The sequence below is a fragment of the Sphaeramia orbicularis genome, chromosome 13, assembly GCF_902148855.1.
Source record: "Sphaeramia orbicularis chromosome 13, fSphaOr1.1, whole genome shotgun sequence".
In the NCBI taxonomy this organism is placed as follows: Eukaryota; Metazoa; Chordata; class Actinopteri; order Kurtiformes; family Apogonidae; genus Sphaeramia; species Sphaeramia orbicularis.
This window is the reverse complement of record NC_043969.1, coordinates 22680493-22698984: the sequence shown is the minus strand read 5'-3', so window position 1 is coordinate 22698984 and position 18492 is coordinate 22680493. Positions and strand designations below refer to the sequence as shown.

General features: G+C 37.7%; 2 protein-coding genes across 2 annotated transcripts; one reads left to right on the top strand and one right to left on the bottom strand.

Annotated features, from left to right (window-relative positions):
• Nucleotides 1-616: 616 nt before the first annotated feature.
• On the bottom strand, nt 617-11586 carry aasdhppt (aminoadipate-semialdehyde dehydrogenase-phosphopantetheinyl transferase). Its single transcript, XM_030153053.1, has 7 exons — nt 11199-11586; nt 11012-11125; nt 8528-8657; nt 7908-8029; nt 6974-7135; nt 2961-3017; nt 617-1010 (listed from the first exon to the last, which is right to left on the bottom strand). Exons 1-7 carry the CDS (start codon nt 11340-11342, stop codon nt 843-845), a joined length of 897 nt encoding a protein of 298 aa, XP_030008913.1. The 5' UTR covers nt 11343-11586; the 3' UTR covers nt 617-842.
• A 1867-nt stretch (nt 11587-13453) lies between these two features.
• Nucleotides 13454-17591, top strand: msantd4 (Myb/SANT-like DNA-binding domain containing 4 with coiled-coils; the record flags this gene model as incomplete). Its single annotated transcript, XM_030151332.1, has 4 exons — nt 13454-13618; nt 14569-14664; nt 14776-15072; nt 16312-17591. Coding segments are annotated over 4 exons (1329 nt in total), but the record flags the coding sequence as incomplete, so codon positions are not given.
• Nucleotides 17592-18492: the final 901 nt, after the last annotated feature.

Sequence of the window (18492 nt, the reverse complement as noted above, 5' to 3'; positions counted from 1 at the left end):
CTGTAGCCATATTTTACACAGACCCTTTACTTTCACTTTTTATTCCATGCCCTGCAGCTGTTGTACATATTTAACATATACAGACACTTTTAAAGGATAACGCCTTAGTGCAATCCATTTGATAAAAGATTTATAAACCTTCATTAGACACTGTCCTTGTTTAGGTAATAGCTACAAAAAATGTTAACTAATCCGTTTCAAAGTATGTATTAATCTTAATAAAGCAACAAAAATGTAATAAAGACATAATTGATAAGATAGTTAAAAAATAAAAATCAACTAACGTTTGTAATGCTACTGTAAATAAGTATATGCAACCCAGGTTTTTATCAACATTGTTAAACAGCTAAACATCAAACAAGTGTCTAATAAGGGCATATAAATGTCTATAATGTATATTGCATTTAAATTAATTAAAGTAAGCCATTACTTATAAGGACCTTAACATGAAGCCTTATCCTTTTCTTAGTAATTAATAATAAGAAGTAATCCCTGACATCATATTTACACATGTGAGTTATTTGTAAAAGCTCTATCTCACTTGTAAACTAAATTCAACCCACTGCTCAGGAGAAGAGAACTATTTTCCTGAGTGTGGCAGGTGTGTAATGTTTTGTGGTGGATAGAAGGTGTCATTCGGTGTAAAGTTTCCAAAGTCCTCTGAGACAAGCCTGTGATTTTGGGTTTCATAAATAAATAACGCATCTGAACGAGACTCGTGTTGAATAAGAAATAGCTTTGGTCCCTGTGTGTGTGTGTGTGTGTATTGGTAGATTTCTTCACATCTGACAGGTGTGCATGAATCGTGTGCACACAGGGATGTGTCAGTGTGAGACAGGCGGTCACTGGGATGAGTGTGCATCTCTCTGTCTCTGAGGGGCTCCGGCCTTCATCCTAAAGCTCTCCCAGTAGGAGGGGTCTTCCTCTGTCAGGGGCGAGGCCGAGGCGGTGAGGTCACTGAACGATAGCAGCGTAAAGGTGGAGGGAGGAGGAAGTGATGCAGGGAAAGGCTGAGAGGGAGAGAAAAGAACAGACACAGGGTGTGAGGACACAGTCACACTACCAGCCTCTGATTTACTGCTCAGATTTCATTTCATTTTGGCTGTTTATGTTATTTTTTGAGCCAGAAAATGAGTTTGTTAACTGGTTGTGAACTAAGCCACATGCACAAAAGCAGCAGTGTTCAGATTATTCTCTACAGTAAAAGCACTACTACACAATGTAAATCATCCACAGCAAATAAACGCTGGGCGAGCTAAACCTGACATTTAAAGGAGAGATATTTTGCATTTTCAAATGGAATTATGCATTTTAAAACATTTCCCTGTGGTCTACATAAACTGTAAATGCTATGCTTGGGTCTGAATTCCTCATTAATTAAACTTCCCAGGCAATAATATTGACAATAATACTGACAATAATATTAATCACAATTATTTGTATCACAGATAATCAGTAACTCAAAGTCAATATCAGGTTCAAAGCACAATTAATAAGCATTATCTACTGTTTATTAATTTCCAACAAATTCCATATTTCCAAGCCTATAAAAACAGCTGAAAATAGTCTGTAATTCCCATTTTTCAAATATATACAGGGTGGGGAAGCAAAATTTACAATGAACATTTAGTTGTTTTTTCTCAGCAGGCACTACATCAATTGTTTTGAAACCAAACATATATTGATGTCATAATCATACCTAACACTATTATCCATACCTTTTCAGAAACTTTTGCCCATATGAGTAATCAGGAAAGCAAACGTCAAAGAGTGTGTGATTTGCTGAATGCACTCGTCACACCAAAGGAGATTTCAAAAATAGTTGGAGTGTCCATAAAGACTGTTTATAATGGAAAGAAGAGAATGACTATGAGCAAAACTATTACGAGGAAGTCTGGAAGATACTATTAAAGAAGAATGGGAGAAGTTGTCACCCGAATATTTGAGGAACACTTGCGCAAGTTTCAGGAAGTGTGTGAAGGCAGTTATTGAGAAAGAAGGAGGACACATAGAATAAAAACATTTTCTATTATGTCAATTTTCTTGTGGCAAATAAATTCTCATGACTTTCAATAAACTAATTGGTCATACACTGTCTTTCAATCCCTGCCTCAAAATATTGTAAATTTTGCTTCCCCACCCTGTATGATACAGTGTGGACAGTGTTGATATGCTGCTGCTTAAATATAATGATTTCAACTTGATAAAATGTCATTACCAGTGTTGAGGGAAACCTTTAAAATGAAAGAGGTTAGTGATTACTAGTTACCCCATTAAACTATAATACGTAATGGAGCTATTTTAACAACATCTACAAAGCATTGTTGCTTTATATTTAGTTATATTTTGATTGGATCATGCCTGCTACAAATATTTGTTAGAAAATCAGGCTGCTCATGTATGCAGATTAGCAGAAAGGCAGAGCAGATTGAAACAAGAGTAACTATCATTGTAAATAAATAAAAAAAAATAAAAAAAAACAAGAAAAAAAAACTTAAAATAGAGAACATTAAGCCAAAGTAGAGGCTTTTTGAACATAGAGACATCTTCAACCTATCAAACCTTAATTTTATTATAACCAAAAGAGAGAAAATACAAAGAAACACAATAATTGTTCCACTCAATGCAAAGGCTTTTTAACCCAAAAAACACAAACAAAAAAACCCCAATAATACACTATATATATATATATATACACACACACACACACACTCTGATGCGACCCCTTTGAGAAAAAAAATCTAAGTGTTGGCGATAACAGGTGGCTCTTGCTGAAAGTAAATTATTAGCTTGTTTCCGCTTCTGCGTACACTGGACAGTGTGTTATGGATGGCACTAATAGGATGCATCAAATACTGAAAATAAATCATTAATATGTTCAAATGTGTGCCCTGGAAAAAAAAAAAAAAAGCTGTTACGTCATTCTAGATGAAATAATCAATATATAGATTTGCTCTTACCCCAGAGTCTCGTCCAAGAGCCACAGCCACATGATGGTCGGCATCCAGCAAGCTTTCCTAGAGAATAGTATACAAATACTTACAAACACACACAAAAACTCTGCTTATGATTATTGAAAAAAATATAAATCTATTGAATATGGTCATGTGACTTCAGACTACTTAGAAGGAGCACAAATTAAGGTGATTTATCAGTCTGATATATTTGGGTGCTTCTATGAAACTGGGTTCATTTTGGTTTCTGGCACTTTGTCAGCAATTTAGACCCAATAATAAAAGACAAAGGTAGACTTATTTTCCCCCAGGATGTACCTAATGATGACCTCAGAGAAATGCAAAAAAAATATATTCTTGCTCTGAACCATCCCAAAATTAATGAATTTTTAATAAAATACTGGGGCTAAAAATAGGACCAAAATTGGGACATTGTATTTGATCTGGAACACATGGCTTGAAATGGTCTTATATAGCACTATAAATAAAGACACTGTGTTAAAGTTGAGGATCCTAGTGGTTTTTCTAATCCAGACATATGGGTTTTTCATGAATCTCAGTCTTATTCCAGGTTTGGTGTGTAACCCATCGTGTCCACTTGTGTTACATGTGGAACCTGCCCATTTAAACACAAATAAATCGCGAGTGATTGTCCAACAGCGATCGTTTTTGTGAAAAACTCCACCTTGCATAATTAGTTCAATTCCCAAAATGTTCCAGTGACAGAATAAAATGATATTTGAAAAAACAGTAGCGCTTTTTACTGTTACATGCAGATTTTTGTGTGAAAATAATATGAGAAAACATTATAAAAATGTGTTTTATCAGAAAAATAGTTTCTCTTTTATCTCAGTAACTGTTTCTTTTTTTAAATAGACCTAAAGTGCTTCCAAACTTGCTTCATAACATTAGTCTACATCTTGTTTTAATTTTTATCCCCTCTGTCCTGTTTTCAGGGACCAGTTTCATAGAAGCACCCATATCCATTTTTTCATGCAAGTATGTTTTATTCACTTTAACACTATCCATCACCAAGAAAGTACCTCTATTATCTGTCCTGTATATGTGTAATATATAGGGCCCAGTTTTCTTAATATGTGGTTTAGAACCATGTCTCCTAAAACATCTTCTCCAAACACCAATGGGGTGTTGCTATTGCCTTTGAAACTGACAAAATTCACTAAAACAGTAAAGGCCAAAAGCTGAGTGTGTACAAGTGGGAGTAACAGGTGGTGTGTGTGTGTGTGTGTGTGTGTGTGTGTGTGTGTGTGTGTGTGTGGTGGGGAGACAGATACTGAGTGGACTAGCAAAGGAACAAAGTATGAAAAAAATTAGGCTGACCAAGAAAAATAAAACAGAAAATATATGTAGAAGTAGAACTATCATCAGTGAAAAACAAGCATGCTGATAAATAACAGTGTTTTCACTGAAGTTTATTCTCCTCTGAATGAAAATGTGCATAGATTATTTTGTCCCTATAGGCTGCAGGACGACATCCCCAGAAGTCAGGAGGGGAGTCATAACTCTCATGGCTGCTCTGGGATCAGGCCAATCAGAAAACAGAGCCAAAGGATATAAGGTCAATGACACCATCACTCACCTCCTCCCTCTGGTAACACTATGAGTGTTTTTGTATATGAGGCTGATGTTTGAAGTCGATTTGACCCTCCGACCTCCTGCACAATCAGTCATCCATCATAAAATATACTGATTATATGTCTGAAAAAGGAAAAAAACTGCCCCTTCTGTCAGAGGGAATAATGCCGTCTGCAACGTAAACATCTAATACTATGCCTTTGTATACTTATATTTGTTAATTACAGTAAATATATCTATTTCATAAGCACATTTTTTATAAATCTGTAATCTCTGTATTGGAATATTAGTGTGTACTTGAGTATTTGTATAAATCTTATGTTGGAGATTATTGTGTGCTGTGAACTAGTCATTTTTTGACCTTAGCCAACTCCATTTCTACGGTAGCCAGTGTCCAACAGTCACAATATTATTAATATCTATATAGAGGAGAAAAATACATTCACTCATTCCTGAAAATCAGTCAGATAGTATCAAAATAATCACCCCCCAACACAGCACAGATTTGTACACAAACTTCATGCAAATACACAGGCACTTGTGAATACTCCATATTGAACCTTTAATACAAGGTCTTAGTAAATGTCAAATGGCAAATGGGTTTATCTAACACTTATTTGGTTTTTAAAAATGAATCCCATTCACTCACTCGCACACACGCACGCACGCACGCACACACGCACGCACACACACACCAACTCAAGGTTCGGTGTCTTGCCCAGGGACACTTAAACAGGTGGAGCTTCTGGTTTGTGAACAAACCTGCACTACATCCTGAGCCACAGCTGCCTATTGGTTTAAAGCTGGATTATCATGCCTATATCTACTTTTTATTCCTGTGATTTTGACGAAGCATTGTTTATTTCACTAAAATAAACAATCATGTGACTTTTGGATGATGTGTAGATGTTGTTAAAGTGATCTTTGATAGAACGCATCCATTATAGTTTATACATTTTCACTCTTATCTATTTTTTTTTTTTTTTTTTAACTTTTCTTTCCATTTCTTCAAAGTGGGATATTCTCAGTGCTGCAGGATCCCAGCTCCATAAAGGAAAAGTCCTGCCATGTATTGGTTCTACCTGTTCACTTAAATCAGGTGATTCTACAAATTATCCCATCTACCTGGATGAGGAGTTGTGCTCATCAACATGGGCTGGTTCAGGGAATGGCTGGAACAAATACATGGCAGGATTTTTACTTTGTGGAGCTGGGATTCTCCATCACTGGATATTGTGTTATGTTCTTTAGTTAAACAAATACCACATTATTACCATGGGTATCTATCATCTCATACCTGTCTATATGTATGTTTATGTAGGATACAGTGTTGCTGCTTTCTCGGTTTTTAGTCATTGATTAATTGAAAGGGAATTTGATGAGCCAAATGGGAGGCACAGTACATGAGTTTATGTTTTTTTTTTTTTGTTTTTTTTTGTTAAATTAAAAAAACCCAAAACAAAACACTGATCTCTCCATTTCTCTGTCCTTCATTTATTCTAGTTTACACCAAAGGAGCCCTATATTCTATATGTCAACAATACTTCACTTTGTCCTACAATTTATGGTTAAAAAGCATCTACTGTTTTATCTGCGATCAATATAAGTGAGCTGTTATTCCCTGGTGTAAAAACAGACACTAAAACAGCATTAGGCCTCCAAGACCCCTAGAGGGAGAGGAGAGGAGAGGAGAAGAGGAGAGGAGAGGAGAGGAGAAGAGGAGAGGAGAAGAGGATAGGAGAGGAGAGGAGAGGAGAGGATAGGAGAGGAGAGGAGAGGAGAGGAGAGGAGAGGAGAGGAGAGGAGAGGAGAGGAGAGGAGAGGAGAGGAGAGGAGAGGAGAGGAGATTTTCAGACTAGTAGTAGCAACTTATCCGTCACTTGCTAATCCCTCTTGCATTGGGTGTGGAGGAAAGAAGCACCAGAAGGAAGGGAATGAAGCAGAAAACAAAAACAGAGATAAAAAGAGAATAAAGAGAAGTGCAGAGGCAAAAGAGGAAACAAAGGAGAAATGGGGAGGGAAGAACTGGAAAATGAGAGAGAAAACATCAAAGACAGATGCTGACAGGAGACGAATGAAGGTGAGGAGAATAGATAAGGCTGGGAGAGTAAATGGGAAATGGAGAGTAAAAGAGTGAAGGCAACAGATGATCCTTCTGCTCTGAAGGAGAGTTGTACACCTCTAATCTCTTGTCTGTGTTAGGAGGGCTGGAGGGCCTCTTGAGGGTTTCCATCATAATCTTTTGTTTGTATTACTCTGAATGACCAACTCTCTTTTACTCTGCATATGCGTTCAAGGGGCAGCCACTGGGGAATGGAGCACCAAGTCCGTCAAAGCTGAGCTCTCACTTCCAACTTTTAACTTTTATGTAGCATTTTAGAAATATGGTGTCCTTCCTTGTGCCTTTTCTCAGAGTGCCTTACTTCAAATATCCAGTCCTCCTCTTCCTCTCCATCTAGATGCATCTTGGTCTGATGCAGAACCTGGTCCTGCGTGACCGGTTCAGAAGGTAGGTGGAACTCTATCCGCTGCAGGTTGAAGCCCAGCCCTGTGCCAATAGCTTTGATGAAGCTCTCCTTCAGGGTCTTTGAGGAACAGGTGGAGACCGAGTCAGTTCGATGGAACAATTAGAGCTACATAATCATTACAAATACATGAGGAAATAAGGAAAACAGGATGCTATATGTCTGTCAGAGCAGAGGCCGTCTGTGTAGGCTTTGGGGTGTGTTTTCTTCTGAGCTCAGTATCACAATAACTTAAAACCAGAACAGATGGGAGTCTATGCACACATGTTTAACAGTGTGTATACAAAAGAGGGACTCTGTGTGTCTGTGGGAGAGGGAAAAAGTGTCAATGCGTGTGTGTCCAGCCAAAACCAACTCTGCATGATCAACAATAATAGTGTTACAAGGCTAATCACTATGGCAACCGTTGCGCTCTGCCATTAGTCAACAGGGTGGTGATGATATCAGAGCTTGACGTCTCTGTGCCACCCTCAATCTCACAGCATCTTTATTTAGCACCACTATTGCTCTCCCTCTCCATCTGTGTGTGCAAAGAAAATGCAAGAAAGAAAGAGAAATGGAAAGAAGGAAATGAGTCTTTAAATATTTCTAAGGATGAACAACAAAGAATGTAGTAAAAATCTAGACATGACAAAAAAAAGTACATGATAACAGAATTGGAATGTGCACACAGTATGCTGCTAAATGTACAAATATGTGTATGTCTTTAAGGAAACAATGAAAATGTTATTTTCACCGTCCATTCCGTCTCATACACACATTCAAAAATACTGCATGCGGGGCCCAGAAGCCATGCAATGTGACGACAGGGTAGTATGGTTGCCATAGTTACCCAGTGGCGGTAGAACGCAGCAAGCTGCTGGTGCTCTGAGCCGGCTGATTGGATGAAGCTCCACTCATAGTCTGTAAACTGACGAGTCATGATGCGGAAAAACTCAGGCACAGAGCTGCTACCTGGAAGGTGGAAAGAAAAGAGGCGGAGTGGAAAAAGAATGAAATGAGTGAAAGTACACGAGAGCAGGAAACGAGTGAGAATAGATGAAACAGAGAAAACAGAAAGAAGGTGAGAAACAGAGGGAATGGAAACCAGAATATAATGGGAAAGTAAATGGAGGAGACAGAGCAAAGGACGAAATACAGATGTAACAAAGATAGAAACTAGCGCTCATGAGATTCAACCAGACTTTGTTTCTGAGACTGTCTTTGAAATATCGAATACTAGATCTGAAAGACACACAGAAATGCCCACTGCGCCTCCAAACACCAGAACTGAAAAACAGCTTTGGTCTAGACTTTTGACATGAATCAACAGTGCCCTCTTGTGAATAAGTTAGTTATTACACATGCAGTACAAATCTTTGGCTCATAAATCATCTATCTACAGTATCTGTCTAATTTCAGTGCTTTTAGATAAACTGTACAGTTAATGTTAGTGTAGTGTTCAACATTTACCTGGCATTGTGGTCTTCATTATATCCACACCAACCTGCATCCCCTGCTCTGCTGCGAGAACAGCAAAGTCCCCCTGATGGGAGACGTTGAAACTCCAGGATTGAGGGTGAGAACCTGAATCTGAACTGACCTGAATGCAAGTGCAAAGAAAGGAAACATTTTAAATACTGAAAAAAATAAATGTCCTAAATTCTAATGTCCAAATTAAGTCAAAACAAGTGTTGTTTAAGTAAATAAAACACAATTAAAATACCCAACACTTATTAATTGACACTATATTCCCCTATATTAACAGTTTCATTTGTATGGAATTATATTGTAAATTTGGATGACAAAAATTAGTAAAATTATTGGATATCCAGTAAGTGATTTGTTATATTTATTATCAGGTCATGGGAGAACGCCCTCACTCCAGCAGCAGCCCTCCCCCAATGGCCCTCTCAGAACTACATAGTTTACAAAATGAATGAATACCATATTATGACAAAATTACACATCATACACTAGGTTAAAAAAAAACCCCAAAACAAAACAAAAAACCTCACACACACATTTAACAATACTACACTACTAAAAAAAATCATGACATAACTTTGACATAATACATCAAAACCTAAGCAAAATATACATTTTTGGAGTACAAAATACAGCCTCATGACTCATCTACTGGAGGATGTTGTTCATCAACCGCAAACAACTTGGAACACCTCTGCGAGCACTTGTTAATGCCAGAACAATTATCTGAAACGCTTTATACAAATAAATCAAAATAGACTGATGATTTGTTATATTTATCTGGTTCAGGTACACAACCCAAGACATTTTAGACCACCCACTTAATTAACCCTTTAACCCCGGAGACATTATTTCAGTGAAACGAGATGCTGTGAAATAGCGTCTATTTCAGTGTCATATGTGTTTGTGTTCCTTTTCTTCAGTGGTTTTGCTTTACTGTGTGTTTAAGGATTAAAACAAGGTGGAATAACAGAAAAAGACAAAGAGAGGAATTGAAGTTTTAAAGGTTTTTACTAAAAAGGCACTCAGAATGTACATCAAGAAGAGATTTAGGATGTTGAATATTAACTGGAACACACTGAACAACAACACATATTTGAATTTTTGCCCAATAGTTTTTGTTTTGGAGCTCTTTTTTTCTAAATTAGTCCAGCTGGATTTTGACACCTGGTTGAAATCCAAAAAGCAGTTACATGGTCAAAACTCCCACAAGAAAAATGGGTTAAAGCCCAAACTGTCTATTTTTATGGTGAGTCGGTCTCACTCACTGCTCTGTGTTTTGCCCCCCGTTTCACTGGCAGCCAGGGGGAAGGGAACGAGCATGCTCAGATGTCTATGGAAAGAACAAGGTCTATTCTATTAGCACATATTAAATTTTACATATTGAGCAAACGGTTGATTTTTATTTATAAATATTTAAAATAAATCATACATTCAGAGCGCTCACCACAAATATGTTAGGGGTTAAAGGGTTAATAACAGCATTAAATATACAGTAACTACAATACTTTTCCCAGATCTAACATTTTCTGTTGCTCCCCAGTTGCTGGACTTCTGAAACCCTGTTAATAATGAATTATCTTCTCTAGCTTTTTCATGTTTAGTATAAGATTGTGATAATGGTTAAAAAAATTCTAAACCACAGGTGTCAAACATGTGGCCCGGGGGCCAAATCTGGCCCACCAAATGGTTCAATCTGGCCCTTGGGATGAATTTGTGAAATGCAAAAATTACACTGAAGATATTAACAATCAAAGATGTTAGAATCATTTTAGGTCATTTCAGTCTAAAGTGGATCACACCAGTAAAATATTATCATAATAACCTATAAATAATGAAAACTGTACATTTTTTTCTTTGTTTTAGTGTAAAAAAAAAAAAAAGTAAAATTACACAAAAATTTTTAGATTTACAGACTAGTCTTTTATAAAAAAAACCCCAAAACAAAACAAAACAAAACAAAACAAAACAGTGAATAACCTGAAATATCTTAGGAGAAGTATGTGGAATTATAATAATACTCTCCCTGTCATTAAATGTTTTGTGTATTTGTTGATCCACTGTGACCTCTAAGTTATGATTCACATGTATAAATGATAAACTAAGGTGTGATATTCTTAACATTGCACTTATTTTACTAAAGCATTTTCAGGTTGTTCATATCTGTTCATGTTATGTTCAAGTACAATTCACAGATGTAAACATTTTCATTGCGGAATTTTAATTTTTTCACTCAAAAGTTATTGTTATCCTATTATTTATATTATTTATTTTACTGGTCCGGCCCACTTTAGATCATATCAGGCTGAATGTGGCCCCTGAACTAAAATGAGTTTGACACCCCTGTTCTAAACTAATGTAAGACAACACTGGAACCTAAACACAACCCAAGCCCATTGACAACATATGGGGAAAACCCTGATTAACAATGATGACACAATTAATAGTGTGAATTTAAATGTCATTAACCCTCAGTGGTGCTGCCAGGTATGGTTTCCCTCTGGGAGATCGCTCCAGTCTGATGTCGGACCAGGGGATCCCCATCTTCTCACAAATAAACCTCCTCAGCAATAACCTGCCAGCCTGACGAAGAGATACACAGTGAAGGCAACATGACAGGTGACACAGAGGAGTGAGTGTTTGGGGTCAGATTTACCATGGCTGATTTGGCATCCTTGGCAAACACAAACTCTCCGATTCTTTCCTTCTCTTCCGGCTGAATGCATCGAGCAGCGAACAGCCAATCGGACCTCCCTGGAGCCCACGACCCGCAGCGAAAAGCCCAGCGAACAGAACCCATCACCAGTGTCACCGTCCCATCTGAACTCCTCTGTCAACTTCAGTCTGCTCACAAGTTGTTAAGGAGTTAACGTTAGCATGATATATAGGAATGACGACTCAACTATTGTAAAATATTAACGAACAGCATTCAGAGGCGACATATCATCTGTTTTATGGAGGAATGTTGGGGGGAAAAGCTACAAAATAGCTGCTGTTTGGCTTTGACAGCCACTCACATTCATGCCCGGAAGAGCCCGGCGAAAGTTAATGTCGTCATCAGTGGGCGCGGTGGAGGATTGACCAATAGGAGCAGTTATACCAGTGCGCCACTAGCGATGCCTTAAAATACTGGAAAGAAAATCGTAATTTAAAGCTTTTTATCGTTAAAACGCTGACGTGTAAATGGTAATGCTGGTGTTAGTCACATATTTCAAATAACCAAGATTCCATTGTGAGTTTCAAGGAAAATTAAGTATTCTCTGACGGAAAACACTTTAAAACTTACCAACTTCGGTCAGGCGCTCCCATGTATGCTATTAAAATGCTCTCAGGCTTTTTATTTCCGCACTACAGACGTATAATTTACCTTCTAATTCTTAAAAATACTCTTCGCATTGACAATTCCCACTGTGTTATTTTATCCATAAAGACTTTACAATTGTTTTCGGAATAAACACTATGAAATATTGAACATCCGAGGTATACGTGAAAGCACCATTAAAATCGCATCGCTACTATGATGTTTTGATTGCGGTACATCTGCGATCAGTAAGGTGAGTTGTTTTACGAATATATAGTACATACATAGTACGTAGCGTTTCCCAGATATCTGTATTTTGGAGGTATTTGTGGCAATAAAAGGAAATACAAAACTGCATTAGTGGTGATAGCCGAGAAAATATGTTACGGTTATTTGTAAGAAATAGCTATACTACATATGAAAAACACATAATTGCAAAAGAACATTAGGAAAAACAGCAAACCATATTGTGGATGTACAGAAGTATTTACTTAACAGGGAAAGGAACGTTTTTTGTAGATAATTGGTGAAACGTAAAAACCCAAAATAAATAACGTGCAATACATGTTATTTGCAGTTACACAAAGATATTATTATTATAAACTGGGTATATTTTCGAATAGCCTACTAATACCTTATATAATATCTAAAGAGAGGAAATACAATGAACTATAACATAACATGCTTATGCTTATGATGGTTATTTACAGTGGGACTGGGATCTCAATGCAACCCGTGTAAATTCATATTCTAGGTCAACATAATCAGGATAAGATGCATTTCTGTACATTTTGTCAGTAGGATTGACTTAAAATGTAACGTTTTTACACTGCATCCTGAAATATAATTACTGATTGATTTATTAAAATACACTTTTATTGCAGATTGTGCAATAAACATTCCACCCCACCACACAATAGAAATAAAAATACAGATCACTGTTATATTATTTTAATTTCTTTAATTTAATTATATTAAATAGTCTTTGCTTGTCTTGCAGAACCATTTTAAACTGTGGTGTTTCTTCTGCCTGTGAGTTCATCAGGCTGCCACACAGTCCTGGAAGAAAAGATGGAATAAAAACAACTACAAGCTAAGAAATTATATTGACTATTGCTTCATTTTTTTCTGCAAGTCCTGAAGTATCTGTGCCTTAGCTACATTACTTTAATATCTCATTAAGACAAAAAGTGAAGCCTTCACTCACATGTGGGAAAAAGAGGATTTACTTCTACAGTGTACCTTGTGTGACCTTTGTGGGATACACTCTTCTTTATGTCAGATATTTCAAAAGCCTCACATGTTGCTGCATAAAGGCCTTCAGTGAAACAGCTCAGAGCAGTCTTCCAGGTGGAGAACTTCACAGCGACTCATGGTGTCACAGAGGAATTCCTCCCGATGAAAAACCTTGTGCTTTTAAAGAAAGCGGGACAGTTGGATCCCGTCTAACACAGACTAACCTTAACAGCAAACAACCACGCTTCTGTCCATCTGAGAACCGACGCCTTGCTTCACTCTTTCTTCTGTGTTCCCATTCTCTCTTCCTGTGATCCGACAGTTTTTTTCTCTGCTTCTCTGTCATTTCCACCATCCTCCTTATCTCTCTTTAATCTCTGTCTGTCTGGGGTTCCTGTCCCCTCTTTGCTGCCAAGCTGGATTTTTTGCAGGTGAAGCATCTAAAGAGGAAAAGGAAAAGTAACTACAGTGTGAGAGAGACGCAGACTCTCATCAGGGAGATCCACAAGAAGAGGGAAATCCTGTTTTCCAGACAGCAGGTGCAGACATCGCTTCTCTGATAAGAATATGTCTGAGAATATTAAAATCTGCAACAGGTCAAGAACTCCAGCAGCACTTGTTGTATAGAAAAACTTATTTAATTGTACATTTAGACAAATTCATTTAGGCTTTTGGCCTTCATCTGGGTCATACATAACCAGCTACTTTTACACACAAAAGACATGCAACAAAAATTTCATCAACATGTAAATGTATATGATTGGCTGTTTCCTTGTTCTTCTATATGACAAGTGCTGCTGGAGTTCTTTATCTGTTGGAAGAAGGTTAAGTTGTGCCAGAGCTGTTTACCAAGATTATTAAAATATGAATAAGTTATGCTGCAAAAAAAGCCAAACATTTTAAAATCGCTAGACTAATACAGAATGTTAAATGAGTGAATCTCTTTTTTTTTCTATCAAATGTAACAGACAAAAAGTCCAAGTGGACCTAACATTCATTAACTGTGGAGAAATGTTAGACAAAGTCCTGATTTCTATGAACCCTTCTTCTGAAGCATGAACTCAACAAGAACCAATTATCTAACTCTCCTGTCCTACCTGATTAGCAACACATCCTCCTCTTATCTTTTCATTAATGTGTGAAAATACATTTTTTTTAATGAGTTCATATCAGTCAAATCTCAACACAGACTGCAGCTCTGACATGATTTTACATATTGCTCGATTAACTGAAATGTGAAATTTGAGAAAAGAGAAGGTCCTCACCTACAAGTTAAGCCCTGTGAGTCAAAACACTGCATAATCAGGTGAACAGCAGTGGATGAGTCTGTTTTATATGGAAGACTCACACCTCTGTTAGTTGGACAAGAACCAGTGTCCTCCCATTTGCCTGAAGTTGTAAACAGGCAAAAGGCTTGTTAGAATTGCCTGAATGAAACCATCTAATTGCTGGTCTTTGTTATTTTTCTCCTCTTGTTCTTGAACAACAGAACACAGCCATTAATGAGCTGAAGAGACAGGCATGGGAGGAAGTGGCTCGAAGTGTCAATTCACTCGGCGAGGGAGAGCTACGTACTGCTGCTGAAGTGAGTTTAAACCGTGCTTTTATATTGCAGCAGTCCTGGTGTTTTAGTGGTAATTCAGAAAATAACACATCTCTTAATAGCTGGCTTTACTCTTTCTAATTTCCTCTTCAGGTGAAACGCCGTTATCTGGACTGGCGTGCACTGATGAAGAGGAAACAGATTCAAGCTGAGCTCGCTCTCTCCTCCTCATCTTCGTCTTTGGCCCTGAAGGCGGAGTATGATCCATCCTCTCCTGAACATGAGGCTGCATCCCTTGTGTCCGGATGTGACCAGCTGCTTGACCTCTCAGGCTTCCCTAAGGACTGTCACTGTGACTGGCCGGAGCTTGTAGCTCTGGGTGAGCCGAGTGGGCAGGCCATGATGGCACCACTGGGCGTGAAGATGGAAGAGGACGCCACTGGATACAGAGTAAGAAGCACATGCATCATCATGTTGTTCTTATAACGATACATGTTCATGGATGAAGTCAGTTCAACAACAAAGTAAACAGGCTTCATCTTGCACATATTGGGATTAAATCTAAGAAGGATTTGAATTAAGTAATTAGCTCCATACAGAGTTAATTTACTGCATCTCTCATGTTAAACCCCCCCCACTTCAGTCTCTTATTAGAAGACAAACAGGCTATATTGGTATTCAAGTATTGGCTAATGTTTTAATTATCTTAAATAATGTCAGCTTAGATTGTAATGTTAAATATATCATTGTAATTATGCCTGCGCATTGTGCAGCACAAGTGGTTCATTAATTCAGTCTTTTGATTGGCCTCATGTAGGGTCACAGGGTACAGATCAAACTGAATCATTAACATCATTTACTAAACTCTAGATTTTTTCAACTTTTTTGACATTTAAATGTTATAATTTAATGTTGTTATCTATTATATACAATTGGATTATGATCTAATTCAAGATAGAAGCACCTGAGGGAGAATGAGTTTAGACCTTGAAATAAAAACCTGACTTTTCAATCTCCTTCATTTATTTACACCTTACTATAACGATTTCACTTTATACAGCAATTTTATATTTCATTATGAGCCTAGTATTGATTAAATATCATGTCTTTTTTTATAACATTGTTGATATGATTTCTTAGCTTTGTGAGAGCACCATTTGGTGTCTTATTTTTGTGTGTAAATAATTTACAAAAATTAACAGAAAATCAGTGTAAGATAGAAAATGTCACCTTAAAGCAATCACCACAGAACATTTATGCATTAAAAACAACTGTAATCAAATAATCTCTAATACTTCTAACAATGTAGAACTTCAGAAAAACTTTAAATTATATTAGGTGTAATGGGCCATTTCATTTGGTCACCTATTAACTTCCATGATTCCATGATTCTTCACAATTTCTATTGTTTTTATTTTATTTTATTTCATTTTTATTTTATTTTTTATGGAGACCTCTAGTGTCAGAAAGATGATAAACTGATGTGTAGTGATACTGCTGTGTTTAAATAGCCAAAAATATACATTATCCATAATATCATATTCATATGTGTATTAGATATAGTGTATATTATTATATATATTATAATAGTGTATATTACAGCTGCATATATTTTTCAGACAAACCAAACATTTTTTTGTCGTTGTGCTGCTTCACTATGCGTTTGATGACCTCCCTCTCTTACTGTAGCTGGACTGTGATGGTGACATGGCAGACGCAGATATAGATGAAGATGATATTCCATCTCTGCTCAGTGACATAGAGTCACGTGGCGAGGGCCATGCAGCTGAAGTCTACTCCAATAACGACTTGGGCATGCTCAGTTCCTCCAAGGCACCGACCTCCACCACTCACAGAGACTTGCCTCTCGCCGGTGGCCTGGTGGGCATGGGGACTCATTCTCTGAGTGGATTAACCAGCAATGACAACATAGGAGCCGGGTTACTGGTCGCTGTTGAAAAACAACGGTTGGAAGTGGAGAAACAACGGCTGGCTGTGGAAAGTGAACGCCTGGTAATAGAGAAAGAGAGACTGGTGGTGGAGAAGGAGCGACTTCACCAGACAGAGGTCGAACGGGAGCGACTACAGCTGGAAAGAGAGAGGTTACACGTGGAGAGAGAGAGGCTGAGGCTTCTGCTCATCGGCCAGTCAGAGCACGTCGACTCCTCCTTTAACCTGCCGCCACAACAAGGCCCGCCATCATCGTCTACATCCACTTTATCCTCTACTCATGATGGACAGAGGGACAGGGAGAAGGACAGTAAAGGATGGATCTCAGTGGTGGATCTGGAGACAGAAAGGATGAAGCTGGAGAAGGAAAGACTGCAGTTGGAAAAAGAGAGACTGCAGTTCTTTAAATTTGAGTCTGGCAGACTACAGATTGAGAGAGAGCGCCTACAGGTGGAGAAGGAAAGAATGCAGCTGCACAAAGATCATCAAGGCCACCGAGAGACAAAATGAGATGAGATACTGAAAACAACCCAGAACACACAGATTTGCATCGGTAGTTAATCTCTTAAGGCAACTATACCATCATTCTTGGTTGGAATTTGGCCAAGGATATAACTGATATATCAAACTGGCATCTTTATGGCCACGATGATAAGGCCCCGCGTTTTAGTCTTCATAAAACATGTGAGAAGACAGAAATGGCACCATGATAAGATAATCAAATCCAGCATTTGCCTGGCAGGCGCCGGCTGCTTAGCCCTAAACATATCTAGTTTATGAAAGCAGATGTTCAGTGCACCTTCCAAGTGCTCTGATTCACAAAATGTGCAGAATAAAATATAATCATTGGAGTACCACTGCAGACTCCCTAACTGGTGTGGAAACATCTGTTAGAGGTTGTCGACTTAAAAGGGGGCTACAGTGTCCTTTTCTGCAATCAGGTTGATGAAATTACTATATGGTACTTATTTAAGCCTCAAGTATATAAAACTCGACTCAGCTGCACTGCTGTCGCGTGTGAAAATGTTTACTCTACATGGTGACTATTGTGACTTTGTATGTTTGTACGCCAATGTTAGACTGATATTTTGCTGTCGTCGTAACATTTAGTGTTTTTCTCACTAACATTTGAAGAATTAGTAACAAAAGTTTACAATCATGTGTATTGAGCATGCTAGAATACTTAAGTGCATGAGGCAAACTGTTCTTTGATGGCTATGTTTTCTTTGGCTTTATTTAATTTTATTGGGCCAGCTACTGCAAAGCTCATACTGCTGATGTGTAGTTCACTTAATCATCCATTTCCTGGACTTCATTGTACTGAGGGGACACTTGTTTGTCTCTTTAACTAGTCACAGGTTCATGTGACTCTAACAACAACTTTGAAACCAAGTTGTGATCATTATTGTCTTTTAACCCATCGAGACCCAAACAGCCACTGGGCGACCCAAACCATCTGATTTAAACTGTTTAATACCTGTTGATCCACTAATCCTATCAATACATGTAAATAATTGGTGTAAAATGCAGTTTGTCATCTTTTCATGGTCATCAGATATGATTCATTTGGACATTCAGAGGCTCCCTAGTTACCATGGAAACACTGTCATCTTCTACAACAGTGATTCATCAGTAAAACCCATGGAGTTGGATCAATGACAGTGGATGGAGACACTTGGTTTAAGTTCAGTTAATAATGTATTTTGATGAAAGAGTCACTTTTTCTTCAGTTTTTTTTTCTTTTTTTCATATAATATCCCTCAATTTTAATCTGAGCTTTTATGAACATCTACATGATCAGTGAATTAAATACAGGAAAATACCTCATTTTCACTGAAAAAGACACAAAATACACAGGAAAATTGTATGATAAATGGGGATAAATCACTTAAAGATTAAAGAGAGATTAACAATCACTTG

Bases quoted from the DNA above. Each gene is read 5' to 3' on its own strand.
- aasdhppt (XM_030153053.1), bottom strand. From the start codon at position 11,342: ATGGGTTCTGTTCGCTGGGCTTTTCGCTGCGGGTCGTGGGCTCCAGGG. The intron at 8,030-8,527 runs GTAAATGTTGAA...TCCACCTTCCAG, and splicing joins AATGAAGACCACAATGCCAG to GTAGCAGCTCTGTGCCTGAG. The intron at 7,136-7,907 runs GTAACTATGGCA...TGTTCCTCAAAG, and splicing joins CTGCGTTCTACCGCCACTGG to ACCCTGAAGGAGAGCTTCAT.